This window comes from Ruditapes philippinarum, unplaced genomic scaffold (assembly GCF_026571515.1).
Source record: "Ruditapes philippinarum isolate M1 unplaced genomic scaffold, ASM2657151v2 ctg5012_1_1_1_1, whole genome shotgun sequence".
Taxonomy (NCBI): Eukaryota; Metazoa; Mollusca; class Bivalvia; order Venerida; family Veneridae; genus Ruditapes; species Ruditapes philippinarum.
In genome coordinates, this window is record NW_026859875.1 from 38,828 (window position 1) to 61,653 (window position 22,826).

General features: G+C 34.4%; 1 protein-coding gene across 6 annotated transcripts in view; it reads left to right on the forward strand.

The window, feature by feature from the left end:
- LOC132758163 (anoctamin-4-like) overlaps positions 1-20,682 on the forward strand; it is a gene marked incomplete at its 3' end in the record, with an annotated part of 45,626 nt that extends 24,944 nt beyond the window's left edge. For 5 of the 6 annotated variants that reach the window (XM_060749700.1, XM_060749698.1, XM_060749701.1 and 2 more), the window contains 13 exon segments: positions 246-272; positions 4,196-4,251; positions 4,740-4,843; positions 5,275-5,409; positions 6,017-6,177; positions 7,029-7,111; positions 15,529-15,678; positions 15,997-16,200; positions 16,610-16,758; positions 17,126-17,180; positions 17,623-17,723; positions 18,127-18,269; positions 20,547-20,682. In XM_060749700.1, coding sequence (XP_060605683.1) covers positions 246-272; positions 4,196-4,251; positions 4,740-4,843; positions 5,275-5,409; positions 6,017-6,177; positions 7,029-7,111; positions 15,529-15,678; positions 15,997-16,200; positions 16,610-16,758; positions 17,126-17,180; positions 17,623-17,723; positions 18,127-18,269; positions 20,547-20,682 — 1,504 coding nt within the window. 6 annotated transcript variants of the gene reach the window in all.
- Positions 20,683-22,826: the final 2,144 nt, after the last annotated feature.

The window sequence follows — 22,826 nt, forward strand, 5'->3', positions numbered from 1 at the left end:
TATTCTAACATATAACATTATAGAGTTTGTTGCATATATTTTAATGAAATTGTAATGAATTATGTAATCTTTGAATGTATTTGATGGTATTTATATACTTTCCTTAATTTTGTCCAGTTAAAGAAATATTCAATGGAATTTTGTTTGCAGAGTACTAAATTCATTAATTAATCATTTCTGCTAATTTACCCTAATCTAGCATTCACTTTTACTTTCGTAGTCAAATTATAAAGTGGTTATTTCAGCTGAAAATTTCCACGTTCACGATGTAGGTATGTGTACTAACTAACTCCACCCACCCACGGAGATATGTTTATTCCAAACAGTTCAGTGTCCTGCCCCACCCAAGAACCTGGTAGAAAAGTGATACTAACTAACAACATAGAAAATGACAAATGATAGCATTTTAATAATATTATTTTTGTTGTTATGCTTTACCAGAGGAAAATAACGTAAATAAAGTAAAACCTGTGTTAACGGTTCCTCGTTCAACAGAAACTGAAGGTAACCATTACAAAGTTGCTAGAGATTCTAAGTTGTGCTGAAATAATTTTAATGAACAAATTTTTTGCAAGATTTTTTTTTTTTTTTTCGAAATTTTATAAGGCGGTAATTGAAAAGTGTTTTTGTTTTATTTGCTCAGAGATCGTCAGCTTTGTTTTCAGTTCCAATATGAGATTTTTTCAACACATTTACTGTAAACTAACTTATTCATTCAAAACTTGACAATTCTTTACAATTATTTTAAAGACCTTTTTTCATTGGGATAAAAAGCATAGTTTCAATGTTTGTCCCTGAAAAAAATGTTTAAATACCATGGATGAAAAAAAAAGATATAGTGTCGGACTGTCCAATATATTTTGCCATTTTTCGGAGCCAATCAGGTTTTATGTTTCTGTCAATGCAGGTTTGACTTATTGTTCTTAAAATGCTTGAAGCTTAGAAGTATGTCAATATTGTAAAACTAGAAGCTTGCATGTTGTTTATAGTAAATGTGTTTACATTTTAAACTATTCCAGAAGTGAAAAACTGGCTAAGAGATTTATTAATATTTTAGAAATTTAAGGAAAAATGAGCTTTACTTGCCAGCAGTGACCTTGTGATTTATCATGCACCAATCATTTGTTACACCAACTTTGTTGCCCCAATCCCTCCACATCCCTTGGGAAATATGAGACTGGATACAGGTAAAGGCTAGCACTTAAAATCCCCTAAGGAATAATCTGGAAAAGGGTAAAATCTTCTCAGTAGGTACCCCTAGATAATAATCTGGCAGATGATAAAATCCCCTAGGTAATAATCTGACAGATGGCAAAATCCCCTAGGTAATAATCTGACAGATGGCAAAATTCCCTAGGTAATAAAATGACAGATGGCAACCCCCCCCCCCCCCAATACTAAAGGCTGATAGATTGTAAAATTCCTCAGAGGTAAAGGTTGATAGATGGTAAAATCTCCCTAGGTAAAGGCTGGCAAATCCCTTCTTTATGGTAGTGCAGGTCAAACATTCCTGCTATTTTGTATCCTAACCAAAAATACTGCATTGACCCTCCAGTGTGGGGACAGGAATGAACAGAAGGAAAGATAAAAACTCTATTATTATTCTCCTGCACATTCATGGGCATGCTGGGCTGGGGTTGTAATTGACTGATGGATGAACAAAACTGTTTTTGGGGGAAAAATCATTGTTTAAGTAATTTTGATATAAAAAAACAAATATTTTGAAGCAGCAGAAAAGAAAATCTATTAACTCCATTATTGTGTCCTTTATTGTTGTTAGCCATGACGTAATATTATTTTTAATATTTTTTTATTTTAATGATACATTAATGGTCGTTATGTGCTTTATAGAAATGTTGTTGTTGTTTTTGCGCTTTTTTGCATGCTTGTTCATAAAGTTGGGAAATATTGAAACCTTGTTGCTACTTTTTTGTTGAAGTTCATTTTATTAGGACAGAGCTACTGTAATCCCACAATTTAAAATTTTACTGTTCAAACTGTTCTTTGTAAGTATAAATTCTAGTTTACTGAATGAGATCTGCAAAAATGGGTAAGTCTATACCAGCAGTATAGTGCCAGAGGGACCTGCTTCAACATTTCTTCAAGCTAAAAAAATAATTATGTTTAAATACTGTAAATTCACTTAATTTTGTGGGTATGAAATTTTGTTGCTTTGTCAAAAAGGACATTTTTGTTAGTTTTTAATATGTGTATTGTTTGTGCAGAAAAGTAAAGTAAAAAATTTTATTTGTAGATTTTTTTGCAAGAAACTTAAGTGCAAATAATGTAATGCAAAAATGATTTTACAGCAGAAAAAATAATATTTCGTTGGATCTTAAATTTGATGATGGACATATTTAGAAAAAACACTAGAATTGTTGATTGACATATTTATAAAAACCGCTAAAATTACTGCCACACGAATAATAAAGATTTTGCAGTAAATGAATAGGATGAAGTGAAAACTGTGTTGCAAGTAATTTATTTCACACAATATGATAGTAGAAGCATTGAGGTTTGTTTAAGTTAAGATTTGTCTGTTAATTATTCAGATTCACCAGAACAAAGGCTTCAAGAACATTTATGTGAAATGTATAGAATGTATAGGGTAAAAGGTATAATACGTTTGAACTAATGATTCACCAGCACTGGCTATCTTCTAACTTTTTGGGTAGTAGATATTTCTGTTCCATTTTATTTTGCTGTATTGTAGAAGGTTCCATGTACAGTAAAAACTCGCTAATGAGACCAATGAAGGGACTTTACAAATCTGGTCTTAATAGCGGGTTGGTCTCATTAATGAGTTTGGCCAAACAGAAAACTAGGCAATATATTAAGGGATACCATGTACTGTACACATGTTTAATTCTGGGCTAACCTATTTCAAATGAGAAGATATAAAGCATACACTATTTTGAGAAAGTGCCCGCGGTCGTATTTATGGGTTTCCAAATGTACAGAATGTACGAAATGGGACTGAATTTACTGGTCGCATTACGGAATAACGGGGTGGTCTCAAAATCGGGGTTAGCGACCATTAAAATAAAGAATAAAAAATTCTGGTCTTTAAAAAATCGTTCGTATTAGCGGGTTGGTCTCGAAAACGGGGTGGTCGTAAAGCGAGTTTTTACTGTAGTTTCCATAATGATGTGTTCAAGTATTCAAGCCGTCTGTCGGTCTTCTTTTTTTTTTTTTTTTTTTTTTTCCAACTACAAAATTCTCTTTTCTTGGCCCCTCTGTTTCCACCCCTTATGGACAGTCTCTCCGTTCCTGTAAACTTTCTAAGTAAGTCATTCATGTAGTTAATTATTTTTTACTCTCTTGCAAGGTATAATAAAGAAAAGTTATTTTTGTTAGTTTTTTTTTCTCTCTATCTGTTATCAAAATTCTAAATTATCATTATCATCATGATATTGAATTAAGCAGTACTGTAATACAGTGATACAGAATAGAGGTTCTCCAAATTACTGTTAGAAACAATAAAAGTAGTTTATAGATGTAGATGGATTTTTTTTAGTATTCTTTATTACTGAGACCAAAATGACAGGACTAATGTATGAACTGATTATGCACATTGAGAGAATATGCCTGATGAATGTAGACCGTTAAAAGTCAAGTGAGCTGCACACTACTGCTTTCTGACACCTTTTTGTTTTCCTCTCATTTGATGTGGACTTCTGAACCTAAGAAAACCCTTTGGAAAAGGGGGATTTAAGGACTGGGCAGTTTGTTGAATGCTGTGGCACTGTTGTTAATGAAAGGTGACTAGTATCACATGTTCCACCAAAGACAAAATCCTGATTTTCAAACACCCCAGCACCAAATGGAAAAAATAATTTAATGCACATTTCCCAACCACAGATCTAAAAAGTGTATGAAACCCATGTAAAGTCCATTTATGTAATACCTTCTTAAATTTTTCTATTTCTATCCTTTTTTTATCAAAAAACAAAAACAATTTGTGTTCTGTGTGTAGCGATAAAGCAAAGTTATCTTCTATGTTTAGGAATGAAGCAATTAAGTGATTGCTATTAAGCAACTCTCTGTCAATAATGTATTCTATATAATTATTGGTATGAAGCAATTTGATGTTCTGTTTATAGAAATAATATGATTTTATTGTTCTTTTTATAGGTATGATGCAATTTCCGTGTTTTATATATAGATATAATGCAATGCTGTGTTCTATTTATAGGTATAAAGAAGATGTTAGCTGATGGTTACTATAGTGCTGCCTACCCATTACATGAAGTAAGTTTTGTTTTACCTTTAAATCCTGTCAACCAGCTTAGCTCAATAGAGAAGCATCGGAGTCACTGGTTCTGGTGAAATTTTTCCATGACACTTTTTCTTGGACATTGAGTTTAATGGTCATATTTCGATCACTCTTGATGCAGTTAGAAGTTGGTCACTTGCAGAAAAATTGATAATTACTGGTTAGTTGTCCAGGAAAATCAGTTAGGTAGACTGACCACCAAGATATAACCAAAAATGTGTTAAAAATGCATAAAAAACATACAACCAAACCTGACCAAATGTTTGATTTTATGATACATGATGAAGTACTAAACTAAAAAGTGGAATAGACGATTATCTTACTGAAATCCCATTACATATTATAACTTTGTATGGTTTTCTTTGTAGTAAAATTCCTATCATTCAATCAAATATTACACATATTAGCTGTGTAAGGGTAATTGTATTAGGTGATTGTATGATAAATATGGTATGTTTTACAGGGTCACTGGAAAGCAGGATCGGCTTCAAATCCTCGAAAAATCTTGTATGAGAACTGGGCCTACTGGAGAAAATTCTTCAAAGTGCAACCTTTGGAGTATATAAGGTAAATATTTAATCATTAACATTTCATTTTGGTGTCTTCTGCTGCAACAGATTCGACCTATGCAGACAGTGCAGACCAAGATCAGCTGGCATACCTGTGTCATCGGATCATGGTTTGCACTGTTTGCTATTCAGTCAGTACATATTTTGAAATAAATTTACCCTAAAAATGATGAATGGTTTTGTACAGATTGAAAGATGGGAGAGTATATTAAAGATATCTTTTGTGATATGGGTTTTGTGTACATGTATATGAAAAAAAATTGTAGAGATGACTAGATGGTATCTCATGTAATATCAAAAAAACTTTTATACAACCTTTTTCAGGTAAAACCTGCAAATTAACAATACTGGTAATTAGATAAATTTGTTTTGGATTTACTTTGCTTTATCAGTATGCTTTATTATATGTGTACAAACATATATTTACAGGAATTACTATGGTTCACAGATTGGATTGTATTTTGCATGGCTCGGGTTTTATACAAGATGGCTGGTTTTTCCTTCCATACTTGGCTTTATCATATTTATATATGGTGTCGTATACATGGATGAAAGTTACCCTAGGTAAGCCAAATAAGTATAAGTAAGTCAAAGAGCAGAACATGTCATTAGACAGGTTTCCTTGTTGAAAAATTCTGGTTTGTAGATTGGTGAAATTTTGTTGGCACAGCCTGAAAACCACAAGCCATTGGGATTAGAAGTGTGCAATATCTTCTAGCTTGATTGAGTTTTTACAAGCCGGGAAATGCTAAACTTTTAAAGTGCAAAGTTCTTGATTAATGACTTAAATACTTATAATTCTTTTCACTGATTTAAGAATGAAATAGTTGTTCCATTTAAAAATCAGTGATTTCATTTTCAGAAACTTAGATGATTGACTGTTTATCATAGGGCAGTTGGCCTAGTTACTTGCAAGATTTTATGGGCCTGTAACAAATTCTAGTAGCCCATGGCTTGAGGGCTAGTGCTAACTTCACTGACTGCAAACCATGGTACTGAAATGAAACAAATACATATTGATTTTAATTATAACACTTTGTTATCAAAAGGCGATTAGAAAGACTTTGTTATCAAAAGGCGATTAGAAAGACTAAAATTAGTCTACTTGTATTTTGTCATGTTTATTTCTATAAAATAAAATTATAGAAGTTTTTATAATGTATATTTTCAGCAAAGAGATATGTGACGAGTCATTAAACATTACGATGTGTCCGCTCTGTGACTACCAGTGTCCATACTGGAAACTGAACAGTAGCTGCCATGATTCAGAGTACAGTAGAATGTTTGACAATAATGGCACTGTGTTCTTTGCCGTGTTCATGTCCCTGTGGGGTAAGTTGGACTATCTGGTGAATTTTTAACTTGCAAAAAGTGCATGATTTGAGGGGCTTTGTAAGGACAGTCACATAGCCCAATAGGGAGAGCATCTGATTTGTAATCCAGTGGTCTCGGGTTAGATCTTAGGGCAAGGCAAAACTTCTCAGGACAGATTGATCTTGGATATTGTGTCCCAATCTTTAATTTGTCTCTCACCAGTGATTCAGAAATCGTGTGTGATTAGTATTAGGTCACTTGCAGAGAAATTAGTAATTACCGATGGTTTTGACCAAAAAAGTCATCATGTTTTATGTCTTTAAAGCTGTACTTAAGGTAAAGTCTTCCTATAACTGTTAGAAATTTTACATGACCTTATATTGTTGTAAGGACAACTTTTAAGACACTATTTTCTAGATTAAATTTGAAAGGTGGAGCTATTGTCATGTCAGCATTTAATTTTTGTTAACCTTCTTGAAAAGGTCTTTATTTCTAAAACACTCTTATTTACTTTGAACTTGGAATTTACTTGTTCATTACAAAAATGGGGGAAAATATTCATAAGGGCAGGTACCCCTCTAATTAATTTTGGCAAAGTTATGCCCATGTTTTAATTTGAATTTTCTGTGTTGATGATTTTTTTTTGTTGGTCTTATGTCCATTTCTCTTAAAGTATTAAAGAAATTCCCCTTCCAAATTAATAAAGTTGTTTACTATATCAATTTCTTTTCAATGAAAAAGCAACACTGGAACAGTTCAGTGCTTATGAAAGCTTTTGTTTAAACTTCTTTGTGTTAAGTGTTACAATGGTGTTTTCAAATGATAACTTGTTATATATGTTTAACACGTTGAATGTAATTAATTTATAGGTACTTTATTCCTGGAGTTTTGGAAAAGAAAACAGGCAGTGATTCAGTATAATTGGGACTTGGTGGACTTTGTCAAAGAAGAGGTGAGGTTTGATAAATCTGAATTTTTTATGCCACCGCAGCATCTGCGATGCGGTGGCATATAGCGATTCACCTGTGTGTGTGTTTGTTTGTGTGTGTGTGTGTGTGTGTGTTATATAGATTATATAGTGAACTTAAAAAATCTTCTTGTGAAAAACCACTAGTCCAATTTAAACCAAACTTGGCCAGATTGATCCTTGGGTGAAGGGCTTCCAAAGTTGTTCAAAGAATTTCATTCCATGCAGAAATCTGGTTGCCATAATCTGGTTGCCATGGCAACCAAAAGTAATTATAAGAATAAATTTAAAAAATCTTCTTGTAAAGACCCAAAAGGCCTATAGCTTAGATATTTTGCATAAGGCATTGTCTGGTAGATCTCTACAAAGATTGTTCAAATTATAGCCCTGGGGTCAAAATTGGCCCCGCCCCGGGGTCATTGATTTTCACTATATGTACATATAGTAAAAACTTAAAATACCTTCTTGTCTGAAGGTACCAGGCTTAGAGGTTTGATATTTAGTATGTGTTATTATCTATAGGTACCCTACCAAAGTTGTTCAAAGTTTGCCTCTAGTGTCAAAGTCAGCCCCACCCCGGGGGTCATAGGTTTTTCTTATATGTATATTGTAAAAACTTCAAAAATCATCTTCTCTAAATTCACAAAGGCTAGAGGTTAGAAATTTTTGCATGAAACATTGTGTAGTGAACCTTTAGCAAGATTGTACAAATTATAGCCCTGGGGTCAAAATTGGCCCCGCCTGGGGGTCATTGATTTTCAATATGTACATATAGTAAAAAATCAAAAAATCTTATTGTCTGAAGGTACAAAGCTTAGAGCTTTAATATTTGTTATATGATATCATCTATTGGTAGTCTACCAAAGTTGTTCAAATTTTGCCTCTAGTGTCAAAACTAGCCCCGCCCTTGGGGTCATAGGTTTTCCTCTTATGTATATAGTGAAAACTTCAAAAAAATCATCGTCTCACAATTGACAAAGGCTAGAGGTTAGATAATTTGCATGAAACATTGTGTAGTAAACCTTTAGCAGATTGTACAAATTATAGCCCTGGGGTCAAAATTGGCTCCACCCCGGGGTTCATTGATTTTCACTATGTACATATAGTTAAAAATTAAAAAATCTTATTGTCTGAAGGTACAAGGCTTAGAGCTTTGATATTTGGTATATCATCTATAGGTACTCCACCAAAGTTGTTCAAATTTTGCCTCTACTGTTAAAACTAGCCCCGCCCGGGGGGTCATAGGTTTTCCTTACATGTATATAGTAAAAACTTTAAAAAATCATCTTCTTGAATTGACAAAGGCTAAGGGTTAGACATTTTGCATTAAACATTGTGTAGTGAACCTCTAGCAAGATTATTCAAATTAAAGCCCTGGGGTCAAAATTGGCCCCGCCCCTGGGGATCATTGATTTTCCGTCACTATGTCATAAAGTAAAAAATTAAAAATCTTATTGTCTGAAGGTACTAATCTGATAATAACAGATAGGTAAGTGATCTATGCATTATGGCAATCTGTATAGAAACAAAAAAAATTGTGTTCCTCCATTACTATTTAGTGTTGTATTTATGCGGTGGCATGGCATTTTTATGCCCCCGCCATATAATGGCAGGGGCATATAGTGTTACCCTGTTCCGTCATTCCGTCATTCCGTCCTTCCGTCCTCATCAGTTTCCGTTCATTATCTTAATAACCGTTGCACATATTGAACTCAAATTTGACATATGGATATGTCATGAGAAAATACAGGTCAAGTTTGAAATTGGTCATGGTTCGATGATTTTTGGCAGAGTTATGCCCCTTTTACATTGAAAATAATATGAAATTTTCAGTTTCCGTTCATTATCTCCCAAACGGTACAAAACATTCAATTCAAACTTGACATATGGATATGTCATTAGAAAATACAGGTCAAGTTCAAAATTGGTCATGGTTCGATGATTTTTGGCAGAGTTATGTCCCTTTTACTTTGAAAATAATATGGAATTTTCAGTTTCCGTTCATTATCTCCCCAACGGTACAACATATTCAACTCAAACTTGACATATTGATATGTCATGAGAAAATACAGGTCAAGTTCAAATTTGGTCATGGTTGGATGATTTTTGGCAGAGTTATGCCCCTTTTACTTTGAAAATAATATGAAATTTTCAGTTTCCGTTCATTAACTCCCCAATGGTACAACACATTCAACTCAAACTTGACATATGGATACGTCAAAGGAATGCGCAGGTCAAGTTCAAATTTGGTCATGGTTCGATGAGTTTTGGCAGAGTTATGCCCCTTTCACTTTGAAAATAATATGAAATTTTCAGTTTCCGTTCATTATCTCCCCAATTGTACAACACATTCAGCTCAAACTTGACATATCGATACGACAAACGAATGCGCAGGTCAAGTTCAAATTTGGTCATGGTTCGATGATTTTTGGCAGAGTTATGCCCCTTTTACTTTGAAAATAATATGAAATTTTCAGTTTCCGTTTATTATCTCCCCAACAGTATTAAACATTCAACTCAAATTTGACATATTGATACGTCAAAGGAATGCGCAGGTCAATTTCAAATTTGGTCATGGTTGGATGATTTTTGGCAGAGTTATGCCCCTTTCACTTTAAAAATAATATGAAATTTTCAGTTTCCGTTTATTATCTCCCCAACAATATTACACATTCAACTCAAATTTGACATATGGACATGTTTTTGGAATGCGCAGACCAAGTTTGAATCTGGTCATGGTTCAATGATTTTTGGCAGAGTAATGCCCCTTTCACTTTGAAAATGATATGAAATTTACAGTTTCTGTTCATTATCAACCCAACAGTGTTACATATTCAACTCAAAATTGACATGGATATGTCAAAGGAATGCGCAGGTCAAGTTGGAATTTGGTCATGGTTCGATGATTTTTTGGCAGAGTTATGTCCCTTTCACTTTGAAAATAATATAGATACATCTTAGGAATAAGCAGTTTAAGTTTGAATTTGGTCGTGGTTCAATGATTTTGGACAAACTTATCTTTCCTGAATGTTGGAAAAATTTTGAACTTTCAGTTTCAGCACTCATACTTTTGTGGAAATGTATATAGCCATTATGTTGGCTACAAATATGCAATATGCTATTTTTAAAAGGTTAAGACTGAATTAAATTTCAGTGCCTTGAACATTGTATAAAAATGGTTTGTGTTAACTTTGAAAAGTTTTGAACTTAGAATGAAAAAAAATTTTATTTTTTTTGTGCAAACAAATTTGGAACTAAATATTATAACATTTGAAATTTTGGCTGCATGCGGGGGCATCCGTGGCATGATGACACATTTCTAGTTTACAAATGCAATCTTGTTTTGTAAACAGAAAGGAAGGGTCATAGATTATATTACATATGTTATAATGTTGTGACAATCTCATATTCATTTGTTGTTAGCTCACCTGTCACAAAGTGACAGGGTGAGCTTTTGTGATCGCTTTTCGTCCGGCGTCCGTCGTCCGTCCATCGTCCGTCCGTAAACTTTTACTTTAAATGACATCTCCTCATAAACCACTAAGCCAATTTCATCCAAACTTCACAGGAATGTTCCTTTGGTGGTCACCTTTAAAAATTGTTCAAAGAATTTAATTCCATGCAGAACTCTGGTTGCCATGGCAACCGAAAGAAAAAACTTTAAATATCTTCTTTTAAAAAAACATAAGAGCTAGAGCTTAGATATTTAGCATCAAACATGTTCCAGCATTAGAGATAGCGTGCGTATCGGCGTCATTTACGCAAGCAAATACTCGGGATACGCCAGCTTCGTCATCATTTTGGCGTATATTTACGCATAATAATTACAGTTTACGCATTTAGTGAAACAAATTTGGCGTAGGCAATGTTTACATTGACACCGATTCAGCCAATTATTGAAGAAATTTTGACTATTGTTTGCAAGAGCGAAAAAAAACTCATACGACTCATTAGATGCTACGAGTAAAGATTTCTCAGATACGACAGATGTAGTGCGTTTGAAATGTGCCTTGTGTTGTAACAACAAAATGGGTGGAAAATGGGCCACAGAACGGGTTCTCAACATCCAAAAGTCTAATATTGAACAGTAAAAAATAAATTAATTTCAACCTTTTATTGTGTACCTAGCTCCTATTTTTTAAAGAAAAAAATACAATGACACTAAGTTATGCATCACACCTAATTCAATTTCATTTATATGTAGGATAATTTACTGTCTTTTAAATTTAAAATAAAACAGTTATCTCAACATGTAATTTGGTACATAAATGGTTGATTATTAGCCCACAAGCTAAATAAAAGAATTCAGTGTGGGTCACAACTGTTTGCATGTATATTATTTACTTCATTTCACAAAAAAATGGTTCAACTTCTTATAATATGCCTTAAATCTAAATATAAATAAACCTTGCCATGCTGCAATATTTCTGATAAATTATAAATCTGAGAGCAGTTTTTGATTTTTTAGGCTGTACTGTATAAATATAACGTATCATAATATGCGGCAAATTGACTCCCAAGTTCTTAAAACTGAGAGTAAATTTTACTCCTTCATTTGGCCAGAAACTGGCAGTTTACTCTCAAGTCTAAAAAACAGAGAGTATTGACTCTTGAGTAAAAATAATTATCTAGAACACTGATGTTCTAATAGGTGTCTACCAAGTTTGTTCAAATAAAAGCCCTGGGGTCAAAATTGGCCCTGCCCCAAGGGGGTCATTGATTTTCCCTATATGCATATAGTAAAAACTTAAAAAATCTTCTTTTAAAGAACCCAAAGAGCTAGAGCTAAGATATTTAGCATGAAACATGTTCTTATGGGTGTCTACCAAGTTTGTTCAAATAAAAGCCCTGGGGTCAAAATTGGCCCCGCCCCGGGGGGTCATTGATTTTCCCTATATGCATATAGTAAAAACTTAAAAAATCTTCTTTTAAAGAACTCAAAGAGCTATGGCTAAGATATTGAGCATCAAACATGTTCTAATAGGTGTCTACCAAGTTTGTTCAAATAAAAGCCCTGGGGTCAAAATTGGCCCCGCCCAAGGGGGTCATTGATTTTCCCTATATGCATATAGTAAAAACTTAAAAAATCTTCTTTTAAAGAACCCAAAGAGTTAGAGATAAGATATTTAGCATGAAACATGTTCTTATGGGTGTCTACCAAGTTTGTTCAAATAAAAGCCCTGGGGTCAAAATTGGCCCCGCCCCGGGGGGTCATTGATTTTCCCTATATGCATATAGTAAAAACTTAAAAAATCTTCTTTTAAAGAACTCAAAGAGCTATGGCTAAGATATTTAGCATGAAACATGTTCTAATGGGTGTCTACCAAGTTTGTTCAAATAAAAGCCCTGGGGTCAAACTTGGCACCGCCCCGGGGGTCATTGATTTTCCTTATATGTGTTTAGCAAAAACTTAAAAAATCTTCTTTGAAAATGCCCAAATAGCTAGAGTTAAAATATTAAGCATGAAACATCTTTTAGTGAGTGTCTACAAAGTTTGTTCAAATAAAAGACCTGGTGTCAAAATTGGCCCCGCCCCGGGGGTCATTGATTTTCCTTACATGTGTATAGCAAAAACTTAAAATCTTCTTTGAAAAAACCCAAATAGCTAGAGTTCAGATATTAAGCATGAAACATCTTCTAGTAAGTGTCTACAAAGTTTGTTCAAATAAAAGCCCTGGGGTCAAAACTGGCCGGCCCCAGGGATGTCATTGTTTTTAACTATATGTGTATAGTAAAAACTTTAAAAAAAATCTTCTTTTAAGAAGCCCAATGAGCTAGAGCTTAGATGTTTAGCATGAAACATCTTCTTATGGGTGTCTACCAAGTTTGTGCAAATAAAAGCCCTTGGGTTAAAATTGGCCCTGCAACGTGGGGGGGGGGTGGGGGTTGGGGGGGCCTATATACAGGTGAGCGACCTCAGGGCCATCATGGCCCTCTTGTTAGCTCACCTGCACAAAGTGCAGGTGAGCTTTTAGGATGGCCAACCAAATGGCGTCCGTCGTCTGTCGTCCGTCCACATTTTAAATATTCTAAGGACATCTTCTATGATACCGCAAGGCCAATGTTAATGAAACTTGGCAGGAATACTCTTTGTATGAAGCTCTATCAAGATTGTTCAAAGAATTCCATTTCATGCAGAACTCTGGTTGCCATGGCAACCGAAAGAAAAATCTTTAAATATCTTCTTTTAAAGAACCGTAAGAGCTAGAGCTTAGATATTTGGCATGAAACATCTTCTAATGAGTGTCTACCAAGTTTGTTCAAATAAAAGCCCTAGGGTCAAAATTGGCCCCGCCCCAGGGGGTCATTGATTTTCCCTATATGCATATAGTAAAAACTTAAAAAATCTTCTTTTAAAGAACCCAAAGAGCTAGAGCTAAGATATTTGGCATGAAACATCTTCTAGTGAGTGTCTACCAAGTTTGTTCAAATAAAAGCCCTGGGGTCAAAATTGGTCCCGCCCCAGGGGGTCATTGATTTTCCCTATATGCATATAGTAAAAACTTAAAAAATCTTCTTTTAAAGAACCCAAAGAGCTAGAGCTAAGATATTTAGCATGAAACATCTTCTAATGAGTGTCTACCAAGTTGGTTCAAATAAAAGCCCTGAGGTCAAAATTGGCCCTGCCCCAGGGGGTCATAGATTTTCCATATATGCATATAGTAAAAACTTAAAAAATCTTCTTTTAAAGAACCCAAAGAGCTAGAGATTAGATATTTGACATGAAATATCTTCTAGTGAGTGTCTACCAAGTTTGTTCAAATAAAAGCGCTGGGGTCAAAATTGGCCCCGCCCCGGGGGGTCATTGATTTTCCCTATATGCATATAGTAAAAACTTAAAAAATCTTCTTTTAAAGAACCGTAAGAGCTAGAGCTTAGATATTTGGCATGAAACATCTTCTAGTGAATGTCTACCAAGTTTGTTCAAATAAAAGCCCTGGGGTCAAAATTGGCCCCGTCCCAGGGGGTCATAGATTTTCCCTATATGCATATAGTAAAAACTTAAAAAATCTTCTTTTAAAGAACCCAAAGAGCTAGAGCTAAGATATTTAGCATGAAACATCTTCTAATGAGTGTCTACCAAGTTTGTTCAAATAAAAGCCCTGGGGTCAAAATTGGCCCCGCCCCAGGGGGTCATTGATTTTCCCTATATGCATATAGTAAAAACTTAAAAAATCTTCTTTTAAAAAACTCAAAGAGCTAGAGCTAAGATATTTAGCATGAAACATGTTCTAATGGGTGTCTACCAAGTATGTTCAAATAAAAGCCCTGGGGTCAAAACTGGCCCTGCCCCGGGGGTCATTGATTTTCCTTATATGTGTATAGCAAAAACTTAAAAATCTTCTTTGAAAAAACCCAAATAGCTTGAGTTAAGATATTATACATGAATCATCTTTAAGTAAATATCTACAAAGTTTGTTCAAATAAAAGCCCGAGGGGTCAAAACTGGCCCTGCCCCAGGGGTGTCATTGTTTATAACTATATGTGTATAGTAAAAACTTAAAAATCTTCTTTTTGAAAACCCAATGAGCTAGAACTTAGATGTTTAGCATGAAACATCTTCTTATGGGTGTCTATCAAGTCTGTTCAAATAAAAGCCCTTGGGTATAAATTGGCCCGGGGGGGGGGGGGGGGGGGCTATATAGAGGTGAGCGACCTCAGGGCCATCATGGCCCTCTTGTTAACTATGTGTGTATAGTAAAAACTTAAAAAATCTTCTTTTAAAAAACCCAATGAGCTAGAACTTAGATGTTTAGCATGAAACATCTTCTTATGGGTGTCTACCAAGTCTGTTCAAATAAACAAATAAAAGCCCTTGGGTAAAAATTGGCCCGGGGGGGGGGGGGGTTATATACAGGTGAGCGACCTCAGAGCCATCATGGCCCTCTTGTTTTTTTTTAGTTTTTTTTTTAAAGTTAATTCATAGCTAACTGATTCTACCAATGCAATCAGTACAGACCAAGCCATACATCTGTGCCGACCGATCATGGTCTGCACTGTTGGCTATTCAGTCACTACATACATTGTATCCTATAATTGATGAATGACTTTGGCCAGTCAAAAAATGTACAAGTTCATTTAATATATTTAGTATGGGTCAGATTATATCAATATATTTAATGGATATATTGAATTTTTGTGAGGAATCTATCTAGCAAGCTTGAATGGGATAGGCAGTTGTACTTAGCATGGAGATGCATTTTGTATCTAAAAGTCTTTACATTTGTGCAATTTGATAATAGTATATCTTGAATTAAAAATGAGTAAATTCAAAGCTGGACACATAGATTATATAGAATTTGTATGGTTATAATTAGTGGGTTTGTGAGAGAGGAAAAAGAGAAACAGATCAACAAAAGAAAATGACTGGTAATGATATTTAGTATATGTATGTATTGTAGGAACCACCACGCCCAGAGTATCTTGCCAAGCTTGCCAACTACCCAAGAATGAAGGAGAATCCTATCACAGGCATGAAAGAACCACATTTACCTTTCTGGCGACGTAGATTCCCTATATACATGCTCTCATACGGTTTTATGCTGTTCACAGTATGTAAACAATATAAAGTGTTGAAAATTAAACAAATAACAGTTTATATAATATTGTTTTCAAAACTATATTTAACATGTAGTTCATGCTGGTTCATGCTGGTTGAACATGCTGGTTCAAAGTGTATCAATGCCACTTAATGTATTCTCCTAAATTCATTAGAAAATTAATTTTGATAACTGATTGGGTAAATATTTTCTTATCGAAATATCATTTTCAGTTTCGTTTATTTGAAGCCATTCAGTTGCTAGGTTTGGTAGACAATAAGTATGTTTTGATGACTATAAGTATGTTTTGATTTATTTTATTCATTCCAGATGTGTATAGCCATTGGTGGTGTGGTTGGTGTGATAGCATACAGAATCTCTGTGTTAGCTTCATTACAATTGTTGGAAAAAGATAGTCCCAGGGATAACTCGACCCTGGGTGAAACAAAACATGTTATAACAACAAATGCTGGAATAATCACAACAATCACTGCAGCCTGTATCAACTTGTTTATTATCATTATACTCAACATAGTATGTATATATTTTATACGTTATTGAAGGTGCTTCTTTTGGACAAGCTGTCAAAGTCTGGTGGCACGGCTCCACAGGGATAGCATCAGATTTATAATCCTGGGATGGCGGGTTTAATCCTTGGGCAAACTGAAATTTTTCTCTGACAATTGATCTCAGACATTAAGTTCTAATGGAAATGAAATTGTAATTATTTCATAGGGTTTTTTTCTCATAGTTTATAAAAATAATATGATAAGTTTCATTTGTGAAGAAAACTACGCTTTCTTTAGTATAGCAATGCTGATTAATATTAAGTAATGATATGTTATTCTTTTTAAAAGGGTAATTGTGTGCATGACATGTACTTGGTAACAAATAAAGCTGTACTTGATTAATATAAATTAAAATACAATTTATTTTTTGTTAGGTATACTCACGAGTGGCTGTATGGTTGACAGATTTCGAGTGTTTAAGGACACAAGGAGAATATGATGACAGTATCAACATTAAGTTGTTTGCCCTACAGTTTGTCAACTATTACTCTTCCATCATCTACATTGCCTTCTTTAAAGGAAGGTCAGTATGATGTCCTAACATTGATAACTTTATTTTTAGAAGCAAGAATTTAGGTATATTCTTTAGTGGCCAGCAGGTCAAAGGTTAATGCTAGTATAAATTTGTGATATTTGCTTTGTTCCTTTTTGTCCAGTTTCAAACACAAAGCCTCATGGTTAAGGTGTCTGCCTCTCAACCAAGAGATCATGGGTTCAAGCCCTACTTGGGTTACAACCATGTTTCGACACCAGTACTGCTTGGTTCCAGGAAGTGGACTGGGAAGTGATTAATATAAGTTGCAAGAATTTGTTTCGCAATCGAGCTTAAATAAATATGTTTAAACCAAACATAAAATGAAGAAAATGTATTATTTTTCGTATCTTTATAGGTTGGTTGGTAGACCTGGAGCTTACAATGAAGCATTTGGCGGCAGACAGGAGGAGGTAAATTACTTTTCAGTTCAATTGTACAGTCAAACCCGTGTTAAAGACCACCTCTGAATAAAGATCACTATATGTATAAAGGTCACTCTAAGACAAACTTTCATTGATTATTAAAACATAGTGTACCTCCAAATTTGAAGCAGGGCAAATCCATTATGCAAATGCAGCAGGTTAAGGGTTTATTTGGAAGAATGTTTTGTGCAATAAAAGTATTTCAATGTCAAAAGGCAAAAACTGGGCTTAAAGAGTCAGGTGAGATTTCACAATTCATTAAATGAGCAGTTTGATGTGACTGTAATTGATAGAAAGGCTTAATATAAGGGATATCAACCAGAGTCAGGATATCTGAACATTTGAATAGCGATTTGGTAACCAGAGTCAATTTTCTGATCCGGGTACAAGTTTATATTCTGTTAATGTTTAAAGACACCTTGTGTTGCAGTGTGGTTCGGCCGGATGTTTGATAGAGCTATGTATACAGCTGGCAATCATTATGGCAGGAAAACAAATTATACAGAATAACCTTCTCGAGATATTCCTTCCGTAAGTTTTTGTTTTATATGACTTGTGTTTGCATGCAGAAGTGTTTACAAATGGTATCATGTTCATTACATAAATATTTTTATTATATACTTATAAATGAAATATTGAGAAATATTGATGGTATAAAATACAGATTTTCATTTTCTGTATTTTCACTGTAAAAAATTTTTTTTCACTGCAGTGTAACATATTTTCTGTATTTTCACTGGCATCTTGCAAGACTTTATTCTAGATTGAGCCAATACACAAAATTTAATTGGAAATCTTTCAAATTGTAAAGTCTAAAAGGTTAAAAAATAAATGTAATAAACAGAAAATTAAAATTTTTTCTATAAATAAGGAAGATGTTGCATGGGTAGATACAGTCACTGCCTGCAGTGTTAAAGAATTAATCTCTTTACAGGAAAGGTATCAAGTTTTTAAAGCGGTGCTATAGGAAACGGATCCTGAAGGAAACGGCCGAACAAAAAGCGAAGCTGTCGGCCTGGATGAAAGATTATCAGCTGTCAGAACACACATCACTGTATCATGAGTACCTAGAAATGGGTAAAATATTTCTCTTTGTTAGTTTACCGTTTGTCTTAACAAGTATTTCAAATTTGTAACACTAAGTTACAAAATGCGTAAGAACAAAGTTTTTCTCCCTGTGTGAATCAGACTCATCTTCTATTAAAAATTTTTGATTGCTGAGTCATAAAATAAGTTTCCCTGATAGCAAGTCCCAATAAAAGTTATTTCCCATTGGCAAAACTATTGAAAAATTCCCAATTTCTTTTTAAAAATTAACCAATTTTACTTTTTTAAGCATACATATATTGGTGATGATAAAACACCATTTCTAATGAAAAAAAAGAGGATTCTACATAATCAATTTCGAATTTTCCTTTGGTTATCACACTAAAATTTCCAAAAGTTGAGTTGCTGCATGAAACATGTTTTTAGCTCGACTATTCGATAAGAATAAGTAGAGCTATTGCAGTCACCCGAGCGTCGGCGTCGGCGTAACCACTTATGTTAAAGTTTTTGTAATAGTTCAAATATTTTCAAAGTCCATTGACATATGGCTTTGAAACTTTGCACACTTGTTCACCATCATGACCCCAACCTGTAGACAGGAGAAGGTAACTGTATCAAGCATTTTGACAGAATTATGCCCCTTTTTCGACTTAGAATTTACGTTAAAGTTTTTGTAATAGTTCAAATATTTTCAAAGTCCATTGACATATGGCTTTGAAACTTTGCACACTTGTTCACCATCATGACCCCAACCTGTAGGCAGGAGGAGGTAACTCTATCAAGCATTTTGACAGAATTATGCCCCTTTTTCGAGTTAGAATTTACGTTAAAGTTTTTGTAATAGTTCAAATATTTTCAAAGTCGATTGACATATGGCTTTGAAACTTTGCACACTTGTTCACCATCATGACCCCAACCTGTAGACAGGAGGAGGTAACTCTATCAAGCATTTTGACAGAATTATGCCCCTTTTTCGACTTAGAATTTACGTTAAAGTTTTTGTAATAGTTCAAATATTTTCAAAGTCCATAGACATATGGCTTTGAAACTTTGCACACTTGTTCACCATCATGACCCCAACCTGTAGACAGGAGAAGGTAACTCTATCAAGCATTTTGACAGAATTATGCCCCTTTTTCGACTTAGAATTTACGTTAAAGTTTTTGTAATAGTTCAAATATTTTCAAAGTCCATAGACATATGGCTTTGGAACTTTGCACACTTGTTCACCATCATGACCCCAACCTGTAGACAGGAGGAGGTAACTCTATCAAGCATTTTGACAGAATTATGCCCCTTTTTAGCTCGACTATTCGATAAGAATAAGTAGAGCTATTGCAGTCACCCGAGCGTCGGCGTCGGCGTAACAACTTATGTTAAAGTTTTTGTAATAGTTCAAATATTTTCAAAGTCCATTGACATATGGCTTTGAAACTTTGCACACTTGTTCACCATCATGACCCCAACCTGTAGACAGGAGGAGGTAACTCTAACAAGCATTTTGACAGAATTATGCCCCTTTTTCGACTTAGAATTTACGTTAAAGTTTTTGTAATAGTTCAAATATTTTCAAAGTCCATTGACATATGGCTTTGAAACTTTGCACACTTGTTCAACATCATGACCCCAACCTGTAAACAGGAGGAGGTAACTCTTTCAAGCATTTTGACAGAATTATGCCCCTTTTTCGACTTAGAATTTACGTTAAAGTTTTTGTAATAGTTCAAATATTTTCAAAGTCCATTGACATATGGCTTTGAAACTTTACACACTTGTTCACCATCATGACCCCAACCTGGAAACAGGAGGAGGTAACTCTATCAAGCATTTTGACAGAATTATGCTCCTTTTTCGACTTAGAATTTACGTTAAAGTTTTTGTAATAGTTCAAATATTTTCAAAGTCCATTGACATATGGATTGAAACTTTGCACACTTGTTCACCATCATGACCCCAACCTGTAAACAGGAGGAGGTAACTCTATCAAGCATTTTGACAGAATTATGCCCCTTTTTCGACTTAGAATTTACGTTAAAGTTTTTGTAATAGTTCAAATATTTTCAAAGTCCATTGACATATGGCTTTGAAACTTTGCACACTTGTTCACCATCATGACCCCAACCTGTAAACAGGAGGAGGTAACTCTATCAAGCATTTTTTTTACTATCAAGCACTAAGAATAGTCGAGCGTTGCTGTCCTACCGACAGCTCTTGTTTAAATCTGTGATTTGCTTATCCTATCTTCATCATACCTACAATTTGTATTAAATATGTTATAGTTGACTGTAATTTTGGTATTGATTACAGTGCTACAGTTTGGATTTCTGACAATATTTGTGGCGGCATTCCCGCTCGGACCACTCTGCTGTCTACTTAACAACATGATAGAGATCCGCTTTGATGCTCTGAAGTTTACCACTGATCTCCGACGACCTCTAGGAGAGCGTGCCGGTGATATTGGTAAATATCTTTGTAATTATACTCGCACACTGCTCCACTTGCCCCTCACCTCTTAGGGTTTGAATCCCTACAGGGACTTTGGGAAGCTATTCAGCTAGCTTACAGAACGGCGGTAGTTCTACTCAGGTGCATGTTTGTGCCTGAAATAATGTATGAAAGGGAAAAAGTGAAATGCTTACATGCATTAGAAATACCGGTAGCAGAAAATATTTTTTAGTGGTAACTTTGACACATTTATTGTATGATTTATTTTTCATACCTTTAGATCAAACTTTAATGTAATAGAATCAATTGATAGGTTGCCAAAATAAAATCAAAGTGTGTTTGAATTCATAATAATTTTTGTGTCGCCCTGAAAAAGGCGACATATAAGGGTTACTTTTGTCGGCGGCGTCATTGTCGTCGTCGGTGCCGTCGTCGGCGTCCCCTTAAGCTTGTCCGGAGCATAAGTCAGTCATTATAAGTCGGATTGACTTCAAACTTTTCTCCTTAAGTATAAAATCTATGGACTTGAAACTTCATAGGATGATAGATCTCATTAAGAAGAAGTGCAGTGCACAAGAACTGGTACTCTGCATTTCTTATTTTTTGAGTTATTGTCCTTTGTTAATTTTCATACTTTATTTTTGTCTGTGCCATTTCTCCTAAAGTATAAAAGCTATGGACTTGAAACTTCATAGGATGATAGATCTCATTAAGAAGAAGTGCAGTGCATAAGAACTGGTACTCTGCATTTCTTTTTTTTTTGAGTTATTGCCCTTTGTTAATTTTCATACTTTATTTTTGTCCAGGCCTTTTCTCCTAAAGTATAAAAGCTATGGACATGAAACTCCATAGGATGATAGATCTCATTAAGAATAGGTGCAGTGCCAAAGAACTGGTACTCTGCATTTCTTATTTTTTGAGTTATTGCCCTTTGTTAATTTTCATACTTTATTTTTGTCCAGGCCATTTCTCATAAATTATAAAAGCTTTAGACTCGAAACTTAATAGGATGATAGATCTTATTAATAAGAAGTGCAGTGCACAGAAACTGCTGATCTGCATTTCTTATTTTTTGAGTTATTCCCCTTTGTTAATTTTCATACTTTATTTTTGTCCAGGCCTTTTCTCCTAAAGTATAAAAGCTATGGACATGAAACTCCATAGGATGATTGATCTCATTAAGAATAGGTGCAGTGCCAAAGAACTGGTACTCTGCATTTCTTATTTTTTGAGTTATTGCCCTTTGTTAATTTTCATACTTTATTTTTGTCCAGGCCATTTCTCATAAATTATAAAAGCTTTAGACTTGAAACTTAATAGGATGATAGATCTTATTAATAAGAAGTGCAGTGCATAGAAACTGCTGATCTGCATTTCTTATTTTTTGAGTTATTGCCCTTTGTTAATTTTCATACTTTATTTTTGTCCAGGCCATTTCTCATAAATTATGAAAGCTTTAGACTTGAAACTTAATAGGATGATAGATCTTATTGATAAGTAGTGCAGTGCACAGAAACTGCTGATCTGCATTTCTTATTTTTTGAGTTATTGCCCTTTGTTGATTTTCAAATTTCATTTTTGTCTTTGCCATTTCTCTTAAACTATATTGTTCACAAGGCGACACATCCGACTCGCAGAGTTCTAGTTTATAATGCTAATTTCTTTATATTACAGGTATTTGGTATGAAATATTGTACGCAATTTCTAGACTGGCAATAGTTTCCAATGTGAGTATTTTAAAGTGCTTATTTCATAATTATTTCAGATGATTATATTTTATGCCATTGCTGCTAATCCAATGTACATGTTTGTCTGTGCAATCTTGTCCTAGATGATAATAGATATCAACTTAAATTAGTTTCACAGTTTTACATGTAATGATTTTGATATTAAATATGTTTTAACCTGTGTTCAGAGACCACCATGTGAAGTTTGCCCAAATGGGTCAATAGAACATCTGATTTGTAATCCAGGGGTCAGTGGTTTGATCCTCGGGCAAGGCGAAGTTTCTTTGTGACATTTGAGTGTAATGGTCATTTGTCTCTCATTGATAATTCAGAAGTCATGTGGGATTAGTAGTCTTGTCGCTTGCAGAGAAATTGGTAATGACTGGTTAGTTATCCAGAAAAGCCTGTTAGGCAG